Genomic DNA, 13,718 nt, shown 5'->3' with positions numbered 1-13,718 from the left:
TGAAACTGAACAATATTTAAGCGTAATTAACTAATTTGTATTTCTAATTAATAAAATATCATCCTTTGCATTCATCTGCCATCAGGTCAATATTGAGTAAAGTGTTTCTAAAGGCCTTATACAAGTTTACTCTGCACATTTTCATCATAGGAACAACAAATACTTATTCTGTTCTTTCTTGTGGGCAAAATGTACATAACATCTATAGATTGATCACTGTCCCTTTTCGGCCGTCTGAATGTATCAATCCCAACTCCCAAACCATAAAATTTTCACCCACTTCACAATAAAACCAACAAAAGAATAAATAAAAGTCCTTTATTGTGATTTAGTAGTTGATCCACAGATATGATAGAATCCACACTGTAGGGCGGATTTTAACCAGTCAGAGCCAGTGGTGTGTGAAAGCCTCTTGCTGGCCATACAAGTGACAGTTTCAAAACGGCAGTGATTCGCAACTGAGGCCTCACGCACACTGGTCATCGAGGAACTTGCGGTAAAATTCTATAATTTCTCTTGATAAAAACATTGAAAGAAGAAGGGTCCAGAGAGAGGGGCCCTCTACTCTAACACATGGGAGATTTTGTGGTGTGCAATCTTAAAACCTTTTGGACAATACATATAATTTAGATTGAACAAAGATACATTGAACATTCATGGTGCAAAGTATCAGCAGGCGAGCATAAGCCGATCTAAAAACATATGGTATGATGATGGACTTTCATCTAGGTTGAAGGAAATAGAATTACAATTGATCAAGTCACATTCAATGTTTCTCTCTGTTCATTTTTCAGGTTCACAAGGACTTCCCTTTATTACACATCTATGCAGAAGGGGCTCAGGGTTTAAGTGCACTTTGGCCGTTTATCTGACAGACCTAGATTCATTCACAAATTGAACAGACATCGACAAGCAAATAGGAGGAAGATATTCATAAAAGGGGGGGGGGGGGGGGGTAAATAAATCAATTATTAAATTGTATTATATCTGAAATATTTAGAAACTATAGTACAATTTGGAAAAACACTGATTGAAAACATATGGGACGGTCCATATAAATATACCACTTCATAAAAGTGTTATCAATTTCCCATTTATCCGGTCTGACGTCAAGTAACAAAAGTACATAATATGCTTTTAAAGTTGAAAATAAAAAGCAAACAATACATTGAGAAGTTTTTCAAAGCTGGTCTTAATCTGATTAAAACACTTAATTTGTAATCAATACCACATTGTCCCATATATTACCCTCTGGAAAGTGTCTTCATATACGATTTTGCACACAAGACTGCAAATTCAATAATTTCCATTTTCCTTCTCTTGTATCACTATGAAACATTACCTTATACGATCTCATCATATAGAATCTCCGTTCTTGCTTTTTAAGGGGGGAGACATTTCAAAAGTTTCTTTTTTGGGCTTGGGATTAAAATAAAAAGTGGTTAACCAGTGGGTACAGCAGAATACAGTGTAATCTAGTGTATCAGCTGCACAACACAGCTACCAACACATATCCACGCTATTTACAAAAACAGGCTTGCAGTTTAGGTATACCTCTGTCCTGTCCTTTACACATCACAACCGGCATTCAAGCAACAAACCTATTATCATTCAATGATACTCACTAGTAATGGAATTATTGTCATCTCCATCCTTCCAGTTAGCCACAAAGGACCCTCTCTGCTATTTCTGCCACTCCAACTACGTTTTTTTTTTTTGTATGACCTAGCATGTGCAGGAGTCACAATAAATGTGCCTCAGGAAAACAGGCACCAACATTTTTGAAGGCACAAATCATCTATAAGGCTTGTCTAGTCGATTTCCTATATGCACACACACACACACACACACACACACACACACACACACAAAGAGCTGTGCAAAAGCATCTGAAAAGACACATATATTTCTACACACTGTATAGCAAGCAAGGAGGAGAGGGAGATAAGAAGTGACCACAAGGTCACGACCGATAAGTCCGCGGGTCCGCCTGCCTGTTGGCTTGTTTATTTACGTTCATCCAGGTCTCAGTGTGAACACTCCACGCTCTGCCACCTCTGGGGAAGGCCCAACCGACGGACAGGAAGAAGGAGGCTTTCCTACTACATGGGTACATATTTGGCTTTTTCTGAAATTAGTTACCATTAAAAAAAAGAAAAAGAAAAAAGATCCCTGCGATTCTTTGATGCATGTCAGCGACGGCAGAGCTGATTTGCCAGCCGACATCTGAGTTCACGTAGAATATTGCATTCAGTCCCATGTTAGAAACCCACCCCTTTGTCTTTGTCAAAGCGGCCCGACGCGGTCGCAGAGCAGGGCCCTGAGATCCCATCGGGCCCCGAGGCCTCTATAAACCTCCGTCCCAACCGCCAATGATGTGTCAACAAAAACAACAACCATGACAACGGACGTGTCGACATCCTCCCTATGCAGCATTTAAACCTAAGACGGCCTTGTGCACAGGTCAGAGGTCAAGAGGAGTTGACGTCGGAGGTCTTCATGATGACGCTGGCGCGCACCTCGTGCCCGGTGGTCCCGGGCTTCGACTTGACGTAGCGCGTGGTCCATTTGTCGGCGCGGTAACTGATGAGCGGGTTGGGGTCCTGGATGGTCGTGATGCGCAGGTTGGGCTTGTTGGCCATGAAGCTGGACATGCCGGGCAGGGGGCCAGACGGCATCCGGAGGATGGACGTGCTGTAATTCCGCATCCAGGCGCCGCTCGCGCCCTGGGGGTCGAGAGAACAGTTCACATCCGGACCGGGGTGGTCTACTCATAATCTAATTCACACCGACGTTGCCATGCACTAGAACGCGTTTTGCAAATCGCAAAGGCTGCGATAATAAACAAATAAAAATAATGTATTATTTTTTGTTTTTTTAAATTTTGTTATTGTTACTGAGATCAGTTAGATTACTATTTAACTTTCTTTTACAAATCAATAGTTAAATAAATAGGTCATAATATCAATTCATGCATCAATTCATCTTAACACATAGGCCTGGTCTAAGGGAAAGAGAGCAGCTTATGTGTTGACTGCTTCCAATGTTGTGTTCATACACAGAATGATTCATTAATTGTTTAGTGAAAGGAACTTTAAACAGAAAAATCGTGTACTAAATAGGTATTGGTCGAAATAATCGCAATTCAATTATTTCCCCAAATCGTTCAGCCCTAACTGAAAGCAGTGAAAGGTAAGGTCAGCCTCTAACCCAAGCCAAGGTTCACTACCTGGGAATAACAGGACAAGCCTGTTTGATACTTGCAGCACATATAATTAGTCTCTGTCATACCGCCCTGAGGCAAACAACAAGTCCAATTTCAAAACAATGGCGGTGTCTCAATGGTGAGGAGGCTTCCTGTCCTCTTGATCACTATTAAGAAAGCCTTCTTGAAAGGGACCTACTCTTGTTCAAAGTGGAAAGCCTTACCTCCGTGGAAAATAGGTCACATTGGAGCTGACTTCAAAGTCACTATGCTAGCTGTTTATTTATAACGCTTTTATGGAAACGGTTAAATTGTTGGATTTAATTACGGGATATCCTACACCTACCAAGAAAGAATCTGTTGCCACATTTACATTTTTTCTCACTCCAAGTACCTAGTTATGTTTCCTACTAATTCACAACCTAACTAGGAGGCTCATCTTAATTAAGACCCAGCCATTGGGTCAGCTACATCTCAAACTGTTCAGTGTTGCCACCCACCCAGTGCTTGAAAACCCTTCTTTAAGCATGTTTGCAAAGTTGAATGCAGTGCAGCCGAAAAAAGACTAATATTTATATGGCTGTGGTGAATTTCCTTAGCCTGGCTGTTCAAATGTAATCAATTTATGGGGAAGGGTGTAAACAGTGAGAGATCAAAATGCAGAAACTGGAACGAGGACATCAATCAAATTGAGAGAGAGTAAGAGTGAGAGTGAGAGAGAGAGATATCAGAATGTTAATGATTTACAGTTTGTGGAAAGCCCCTCCTCCTTTATCTTTCTCCACAACAGGATGCCGTGTACGCGTCCATTTACTCCAATACACACACACACACACACACACACACACACACACACACACACACACACACACACACACACACACACACACACACACACACACACACACCGGGCATAGCCTTAAACAGGTCAAGACCTGTTTATATCTGTGGATCACGTCAGTTAATGATTCATCCAGCTCTCTTTCACTCTGTCTCTCTCCAGCGTGTTTGTCTGCCTGCCTGCCTGCATGTGAATGTGTGTGCATGAGTCTCACCTCTCCTGCATCTTCTGTCTCACTGTTCAAGCTATCTGTGTCACTGTCTGTAGACAAAGAGAAACAGTTTTTGAAAACCAGAAACCCAAAAAAACAAAAAACAGTTGTGCTTCAAAAAGAGGAAGGTGGACATGAGGACTGTTTGTGGGATTGTGTAACATTTGCATTAAAACGCAACAGAGCCGGATCTGCTGGAAAGACCAGTCTGAGGACAGCAGAGTGTTTATACTGAAGGCGGGAGGGAGGGAGGGAGGGAGGGAGGGAGGGAGGGAGGGCAGGAGAGGATAAGTGGAAGTACAGAAGCACAGTCAAAGAGTAAACAGTGTGTTGTTATTACAGAGACAACAAAGTGAAATACGTTTTTATTAACAGTTAAATGAGCTGAATGTTCAAAGGTATTAAAAAATAAGCAACAAACAATCCTTGTGGATTAGCAAACCTTTGGTTGAATGATATGAATAATAAGATAAGATAAATACGACTTTATAACCCATGGCGTCTATAGGTTATGCTTGGGCTTGTGGAGTTGCACTTTGTTCGAAATGCATTTTCGGTATCAGTGATCCATTTAACTGTAGCTATCACCCCTCTTAAGAATGATATCACTCTCTGCTCATAAATCACCTACCCGAGTTATGCATGATCATTTGAAAGATAACATGCAGTGACGATGGGGACAATAAAAGGACAATGTAGAATTATTATAGGCCCCTATCCATCTTAAAGTTTGTCATATCTATCGTTTGGTTCTGCAACCTATTTTGTGTTCCGAGGCCCCGGAAAAAAAGCAATGAACCAGTGTTACAAGAGTGTTACACAACCAAAAACACCCCACAACACATCAAATATCACTTACCAAAGAAACTAATTGCTTTGAAGACCAAAAAACATGAAAAACTCTTGTTTGTTATTATCAGACTCACAAAAGGTATGTTAAAATAAGTGAACCCGCCATTTCTGCTGAAAGTCGAACCCTATGATATAAAAACTTATGACACGGGTCTTCTCAATGCCGTGAAATGCTCCGTTCACTTGCATGGGCCCTTCACAACTTCCGGCGGTGAACTATGTTTGATAATTCACCGTTGCTAAGTATAATTGACCGCTGTCAAGGAAAACAAAGGATTTTTTTGCCTCTAATGATGTCTTTGGTATCACTCTGCAAGTAGTCCGGTAACTTGTCAACCCCAGCGTCTTCTGTTGCTAAGCGACGTCAACGTCTTTGGCAGATTATTTCTCTGCCGATCAACACTACGAATGCTGGTAACAAATACATTTTAAAAGGACACACCATGTGAAGTTATTTTTTCATTTTGGCAAGTAGCCGTGTAATAAGCGGGATAATGTATAGAACGTCGCCGGTCATTATCGAAAATAAGCCCCTTCAGGGCTGTCTGGGCTTATCTTCCCGATAATGACCGGCGTTCTAAACATTATCCCTTACATATATAAGGACTGAAAATTCTGAAAAGGAGGGGGGCCTTGTTATCCCCATGGTTACGACTCATGCCCACTTTGTGATACTTTTAAAGCTATTATAGTCTCTTAAAGATAATTCTTAAACAATAACTTTTAAAATAGTTCCTAAAATGTTCTTAAAGGGGACATATCATACCACCAGGTGTGAGTGTGATTAGCCATTACAAGCAGGTTTGAAAATGTCCAGCATTGTGACATCCCAGGTGGGCGTGTCTATCTAGATGTGTGCTGGATAGATCAGTCTACCAGCCTACCCAGTAGACTAGCAAACACTGCTCATCTATCCGTCACACATCTATATGGTGTACACGCCCACCTATGATGTCACAATGCTGCACATTTTGAAAACAGCTTGTAATGGCTAATCACACTCACACCTGGTGGTATGATATGTCGCCTTTAACTGCAATTTCCTTCCTCATTAACAAGAACCTTTCATTTCCTTAAAAGGGAACCCAAATTCTTAAAACTGTGGTAACATTATTCGATCATTAAAAGAGAAATTTCAGCCATTTATGACGGCTGCTAAATAAAACATTAATTTAGAGAAAACTTTCAAACTTTCATCCCGGAACCTATTTCTTTTCATCTCATATTGTTCAAAATCAAGTTGACACAGGGAGATGACTGAACATTTTAAGAAGTTATTTTTATTCCACTCTTACAAACGTTTTTTAAGTAGTCTCACTTTCGGGCCAAGAGTGTAGACAAGTGTAAATCAATCCACTGTATCCATCATAGGCTAACTAAGTAAACTCCAAAGAAGTGAATCCCTAGTATAGCGAGTAAAAGTCTAGGCCTATGTCTTTTTCTACATTATAAAAATATCAATAATAACATGTGTATACACATATATATGCGTGTGTGTGTGTGTATGGGGGGTCTCACCACAGTATGAAGACACGGGAGAGATCTGGAGAGGGTAGGGGTGTGAGGAGCTGACCATCTGCTCTTCGTTCTCAGTGGTCACCTCGATTGTCTGGCAGACGAATGGCAGCTGCTCGCTGGTGATCAGGTGCTCGCCTATCGGATAGTGGACACCTGCGAGCGGTCATGGGCCGTGAGGCCAGTTAGTGCACCGATCAAGCACTCAATTCATACGTTGCAGTAACCAATACAATCGTCATATTCAACCATAGAAAGCAATCTCTTCCATTTCCTTCATCCCATTGGCCAAACCTTTTTGACCAATTACACCTAGGTTGTATTTTAATGTGCACATGAACCGTAGCCATGTAACAAAGTGGTGTGAGAGAATAGGTCAAAATAACTTAGGGCAACAGGCCTTCCTAGTCCTCCCAGAGCGTTTCCCCGGTGAAAACGTGCCTCTCTGGACCATAACTGGGGTCTGAACCAGAGTTTCCTCCTCACCCAGGTTGCCGTCCAGCTCTCTGCCATCCTCTTCCTCACAGACTTCCTCCTTGATGTCCGCGGCCATCATGGCCTCCTCTCCCTCGTCCTCGGCCTGTGACGAAGGACTCAGTATCACCAGGACGTCAACCAGGGGTTTAGGGTAATAGTAAAGATCAGTGGCGCACTTTTAATTTGAAAGGGGAGCAGTCGGCCTCTGCTGTTTTCTAACATAGAGAGTACATTTACATTTGGCCATTTATCAGACGCGTTTATCCAAAGTGACTGACAACGGTTAATGCACACATTGACACACCGACGGCAGAATCGACCATGTAGGCGCCAGCTAGCTTGTCAGGAGCAGTTAGAGTGAGGTGTCTTGCTCAGGGACACCTAGGCACTCAGCAAGGAGTAGCCGGGGAATCGAACTAGCAACCTTCCGGTTAACAGCCAACCCGCACTAGCTACTGGGCGAAGCCGGGAGTACTGCACCCTGTACGCGTATTGGAGAGAAAACGTCTGCAACCCCCGGAAAAGTTAAACCTTCAATTTCATTGGACCAGGATTTGTGTTCAATGGTCACGCATTACCACATTTCCTCCGCAGAGATCGAATGAATTGTATTACAACCAAAAAAGACCTGTTAATGTTTACCTTGAAGTCACCTTCTTTAGCAGCCTTGGTTTTCCCATCCTTCTTCTTCTTTCCTATTTAGTCAAACACACACGACAAGCACACACGGAGTTCAGAAACCAACAGAATACAGCAAACCTCCTGGTGAAGTGGAGGTTTGGAGGCCTGGTGACCCCGCCCACCTTTCTTGGTGCTCCTCTCCGATGAGGAGAGCATCTTGTAGACCCTGAAGGCGTTGGTGCCCTTCTTGATGCTCTTGTCCTTCACCTCTTCCATGTCCGGCAGGCTGTTCACCGCACAGCGGAAGTTGGCCTTCCACGTCTTGGGGTCCGGGCGGTCCACGCCTTGCTGGTACTTACCTGACACGCGCACGCACACACGCACAGACACGCACACACACACAGTTCATCTCTTAATCTGTGCTAGTGCATAGGTTGGCAAACACCTAGCTATCAACTCACACTAACTACACACCTGGCTAGCTACTAAGCTCAGCCATCACCCTTATTTATATAGCATGAACGGTAGGTCTTCTCCATTTACATTCTCACTGATTCTGTCATATTCTGTGGATCTTTTGGATGGTGTGGTAACCTTTACGTGAACAGGTAGTGCCCGGCAAGCTGTGTATTCACTGACTGTGGGCACTTGGAGTAGTACTGTGGGCACATGGGCTTGTCAAGTACTCATCTAGTACTGTGGTTACATGGGCTAGAAGACAATGGCTTGTAGCTAGTCCCGTGGGCACATGGGCTAGTACTGTGGGCACATGTGCTAGTAATGTGGGCTAGTACTATTGGCACATGGGGTTGTACTGTAGGCACATGGGCAAGTACTGTGGGCTAATACTATTGGCACATGGGCAAGTACTGTGGGCCCTGTCCCTTACCGGTGTGTATGGCCCACTTCATGAAGAGCGGAGCGTCTTTCTGCAGATCCCAGCCATGGCGCGCCGCGTGCATCCATGGGATCTGGAAGATTTTCTTTTCCTGAAATAAATGAATCACACACACGTTGACGACCCAACTCTCCAACCAGTGATGAGATAAGCATCAGAATGCTCACATGGCCTTTGAACAAGACACATTAAGATAATGTCAATGAAAACTAATGGACAAGAGGACGATCAGAACTTGTCAGAACTTGTGTGAAAATGCCTGTGTCTTCAGTTGGTGAGGATAAAGCAGAACTAGAAGACGATCAGTGGTTGTAGTAAATAGCCAGGTAATGCTGACAGCATTGTTCTCCATACATTTTCCACTCGCCCTACAGTGCAACCCCCCTTAGTGTATGATAGTAAGTGAGTGTGAGTGCTCACCTTGTTGACCCATTTGAGTCCTGGAATCAGACAGGAATTTATCTGCTCTTCCAACCACGGTCGCATTCGCATCCTCTCTACCGGCATGGTATCCTACACACACACAAACACACACACACACACACACACACACACACACACACACACACACACACAGAAATGACATCCCAATAATTTACCCATTCTGTGAATATTAGGAAGATAGTGTACAAAGTGTATCAAACTTTCTCTATGTTCTTGATATACTTTAATAACTATAGTATTTTAATAGCAACACCTCATGATATTTTGCTTGATTAATCTATGTATTTAATATATTTAACCAAGGATTAGGCTAGAACTGTTGTTTTTCCTAATTCAACTAGCGTGGTCTTTGAAATTAAAACTTAAGTACAAATACATATGCAGGGTCAGGGAAACCATGAATCAAACGGCTACCAAATCATCTTATTGCACCAGTGGAGAAGAGATCCACCATGTATGCGGTGCATTCTGATTACATGCCCATCATTTTCGAGCCATCAATAACACTGGTCTTGAAGACAAAAGGTTATCAAATTGTATGGGGCAAAAATCAAGGAATCAACCATCACAGCATACAGCTGTTGGGTTCTAGGATTCCTTCCATATTGATAAAGGGAGTTTTTTTCTTGCTAAGGTAAATGGGGGTTGGGTAATAATATACGGCCTGTAGAGACCTTTGAGACTGTACCTGTGATAAGGGCTATCCAGATACAACTGAACGGAATTAAACAGATTGAACGTTCTTGGACATAGACATTTATATCAAGTTCCAGAGAAAATGATACCTAAGAAAATGCCAATGACGTCATGACAACTGTGGTGCCAGAGATGATTGAAACTCAGGACCACATGGTGCTAGGGGGACCATCTTGGCCCAGGCTCCTACTCATCTATAGTACTTTCAACATGTAACAGAGATATCAATCTGCATGGATCTCATTAGATTTGGTTTTCTTTCCATACTAATGAGTTTCAATTAATTCATTAAAATATTTTGAAATCAGCTCCTCCCCCTAATTCCAGGGTGGCGCTCTTAATACATATTCTATTTTTATAGGGTTAGGGTTATTTTTTTATCTCAATATCCCAACACATAGAAATGTTTTTTGTGTTGTATTGGAGAGAAGAGGGTTGAACATGATGCATTAACCTTGACAGGGGTGAAAACTGTACACCATTAATTCAACCACCTAATGCTCATTTCCTACAGCTTTCGTTTAAAGATTGGTTTCACATAATAACTTGATTCCTGAGGCTTTAAGTGGCAGTGCTTTCTACCATGGTAACAACAGTGACGGGCTGGTAGAATGCTTACCTCACCGTAACTCTCTTCCTGATTATAACTCATGGTGTGTGACTTCCCATCCTGAGTGGCAGTATCACAATAGCCCTGCATATCAAAATACCCAGCACACCAAAGTGATTTCTTTAATATTATATTTTGGTAGGTAATGGTTTAAGAATGATGTGATTAAAAGTGCAGAGCCATCTCACAAGCAAAGGGAATAAACTGCCTTTCTAAAAACGCAGATCACCATTGAAATCAGCACATATTGTATGCAATACAATATTAGAACTTAACTAGTCACCAGAATCCTTGCAGACACTGGGCGTTGCTCCAGCCTCTATCAAACGTAATGTCATTGCTACGAGCATGGAACTACCAGGTTGGTATAGTATTATTGCATCATATGACGGCGTCATGACAGCTTCATATCATCTGATAGCTGCAGACTCTTGTACCACCATTACCAGAATCCCAATGTCCTTACAGCATGAGATTGCACTTGTGGGAACATTGACACACAAAAAGGTTATAGCATTCAGTTATTACTGCACTACAAACGGCGTTATGACTGCGGACCACCAATGAAATTAGTGGCTTATCCTAATCACATTAGACTTATTGATGGTCTAAGTCATTGGTACCTTGCCAAAATAAATAAAATCGTTAAATATAAACCCAGCACCGTATCTTCTTCTGGACATTAAAAGGAACCTGACTGGCTATGGGGTTATAATACATCTAACAACAAACCTACACACACACACACACACACACACACACACCTGAAGTTCATGTTTATTTGCTTTTATCATAGATCAGTGTGCACACGTGTGTGTGTGGGTGTGTGTGTGTGTGTAATTGCTCACAAATAAAAGTCACAATCGGAGTTGGCCCCTGTGTGAGCGAAGTCCGTCTGCAGAAACCTATAGACACTCCCTACACGGTGCACTAACATCCCAGCACACTGCGCGGTGTGGTTCTGGTTCATAGTATCAAATCCGTTGACATGTCGGGTTATTTGTGGTCGATCTGTTGGGACTGGGAGACGTAGCTTATGTTTCAGTCCAAGAGGTTCAGCGAGCACGGTTAAAACCCCAATATATCAAGTTAAAACATACCATACATCAACCACTTAAAGTTCAGTATGTTGCATGAAGTAAATGAAGGTTTTTAACGGATCAACGAGAATAAACCGTACAGTACCTGCAGTACAGCCTCACTGTCGGCGCAGTCTGCAGCCAATGTATCCGAACCAACAACTATCGACATTTTTATTCTCTAGGTTTGAGGTCAGTTCCTCGGAGAACGACCAGAAGATTTCGATCACATGGAGCGGAGAACCATTACCACTGGTTCAGCATTTATCACTAAAGAGTTAACCGTCCGCTTTTCCTGTCTCGGCGCATCTTCCTCTTCAAGCCAAGCAAAAGTGAAAATAGATAAAGAAACACAGTTTCGCTTGTGCCAGCGCTCGGCACAAACATGCGGAAATAAAGAGTTCACTACCTGTGAAGTTCCCCCCGCAGATCTGCACACTCGCCTCGTCCCGCTCCACACTCAGAGTCGCACACAGTGTCGATGAGTCGCTGTTCCTAGTGTTCGTAATGTTTGTAGTGTTTGTATTAGTTCTGATTTAAGAAGAATTGTCTTAAGGAACCATGATGTTTATCTCCAGAAGAACGAAACCAAAAGCGAGGCTCGGCGGCTGCAACGCTCGGGCTGGAAATCCCCGAGACTCACGAGCGGCGCGACCATTTGCTGCTCGCGGAAGTCCGTGGTGCGCCTGCGCTGGGCACCCGGGACGAGAACAACAAACCGCCCCGATTTCGTTTTCATTTCCTCAATACTGCCACATAGAAACACGTCTCCTCTGCAGCTGAAACGAAACCACCGACCTTTCTGTGGGGCTGGAGACCCACCAAACCATACAGAAGAAAGCCGAGAAACGGTTTTCTAACGGAGGGCAATGTTTAGATTAGGTCAGGTGGTATGAAGACATGTTGCCATGTTGACTCAAGAGTTAGTTCAGACTCTTTTTTGCTGACTCACTACTGCTGGGTAACTGGGCACAGCGCGCCATCTAGTGGCCGCTTTTAGAAACGACCAAGCTGTAAAGGGTCATATTTGAGTATCATGTATGATAAGCAGGGCTGTACACCTGGGAGCCCTAAGCAGGATAATTTTGGGGCCCTGCTTTGCGGTTGATAGAGTCGTTTTGACACAGAGTACAAGCAACTGTATGCATTCATAACCCTTATGTTTTTTATCCGTACCTCTGAACAAGATTTCTTTTACTACTTATTAAAGGTCCCATGGCATGCTACTTCATGGATGCTTTAATAAAGATACTAGTAGGCCCCAAACACAGTGTTTGAAGACGTTCCCGAAATTCAGCCATGGTGCCAGTCGCACATTGAGCTTTCCCCAAATGCGCCGTTTCGATGTCTGTAGCTTTAATGCAAATGAGGAGAGAGGTGGGTCAAAGAGGAGGGTGGGGGTGTGGCCCTGAGCAGCTTGCAGCCACGGTACCATGCGCTCTGTTTACAGTGGATGTATCGCAATAGCGAGGCCGGCGGACAGCCTTTAGCTGTGTTCTGTAAATATTATAGAACACACGGGAGTCCTGGAGCTCTAGATCTAAATAACATCATATTATATATAGATATCTATATCGTATAATATATATTATCACGGCCAAAAGCTATGTGAGCCTCCAGACGATATTATGAATCTCAAACGACCGCGTCGGGTTCTCCAACATCTCTGGTTCTTCCACTTCCACATCAATCTGAAGTAGACTGAACCGCGCACTGCCTGCTGCCGGCTGCCGGGCGGTGGTGCTTCGCGGCGATGGTGCCTCGCGGCAACCAGCGGCAGGCAGCATGTCGCAGTTCATGTACTTCAGGGAGTCAAAGCCAAAGTTCATTTCCCCCAATTCCTTCTCAACCATGGCTGAGGTAACCCCAACTAGTCTCATTGTGGAAATACAAGAGACGTTAAAGAACCGAAAGGTGTTATGCGCCATAACACCAACAGCAAACACTTGCGTTACAGTGTGTGCAATCACACACACACACATGTGGCGCTCGCACGGTCATGTCTCATTGGCGGGGCAAATTCTCTGGGCGGGCAAGGCAGAGAGAGGAGAGGAGCTTAGGTCCTTTATGAAGACATATGGGAGCATATTTCAAATCAGCGCGCTTGAGCCTCCGTTTTTTCAAAGGCGAGCCGAACACCTAGTGCCCGTTTTACACGAATGCAAGTTTTAGCCGCTGGGGGACCATAGGCAGGCTAGGGGAACTCATTTATGTTAGAAAACCTCATAAAGTGAGATTTTCATGCCATGGGACCTTTAAGTATACCCAC

General features: G+C 43.3%; 1 protein-coding gene across 5 annotated transcripts; it reads right to left on the bottom strand.

The window, feature by feature from the left end:
- Positions 1-302: 302 nt before the first annotated feature.
- On the bottom strand, positions 303-12,108 carry irf2b (interferon regulatory factor 2b). 5 transcript variants are annotated; one of them, XM_079744693.1, is made up of 11 exons: positions 11,556-11,634; positions 10,647-11,390; positions 10,380-10,454; positions 9,041-9,133; positions 8,612-8,711; positions 7,905-8,081; positions 7,744-7,796; positions 7,111-7,204; positions 6,628-6,780; positions 4,261-4,307; positions 303-2,726 (listed from the first exon to the last, which is right to left on the bottom strand). In XM_079744693.1, the coding sequence occupies exons 3-11, from the start codon at positions 10,410-10,412 to the stop codon at positions 2,472-2,474; spliced, it is 1,005 nt and encodes a 334-aa protein (XP_079600819.1). In that variant the 5' UTR covers positions 10,413-10,454; positions 10,647-11,390; positions 11,556-11,634; the 3' UTR covers positions 303-2,471. The 5 variants fall into 5 exon arrangements, with proteins under 5 accessions (XP_079600819.1, XP_079600820.1, XP_079600817.1 ...); XM_079744694.1 differs by lacking the exons at positions 10,647-11,390; positions 11,556-11,634 and adding an exon at positions 11,859-12,108; XM_079744691.1 differs by lacking the exon at positions 10,647-11,390 and having other exon boundaries at positions 11,556-11,765.
- Positions 12,109-13,718: the final 1,610 nt, after the last annotated feature.

This window comes from Pollachius pollachius (assembly GCF_949987615.1).
Source record: "Pollachius pollachius genome assembly, chromosome: 10".
Taxonomy (NCBI): Eukaryota; Metazoa; Chordata; class Actinopteri; order Gadiformes; family Gadidae; genus Pollachius; species Pollachius pollachius.
This window is presented reverse-complemented; position numbering and strand designations above follow the sequence as displayed.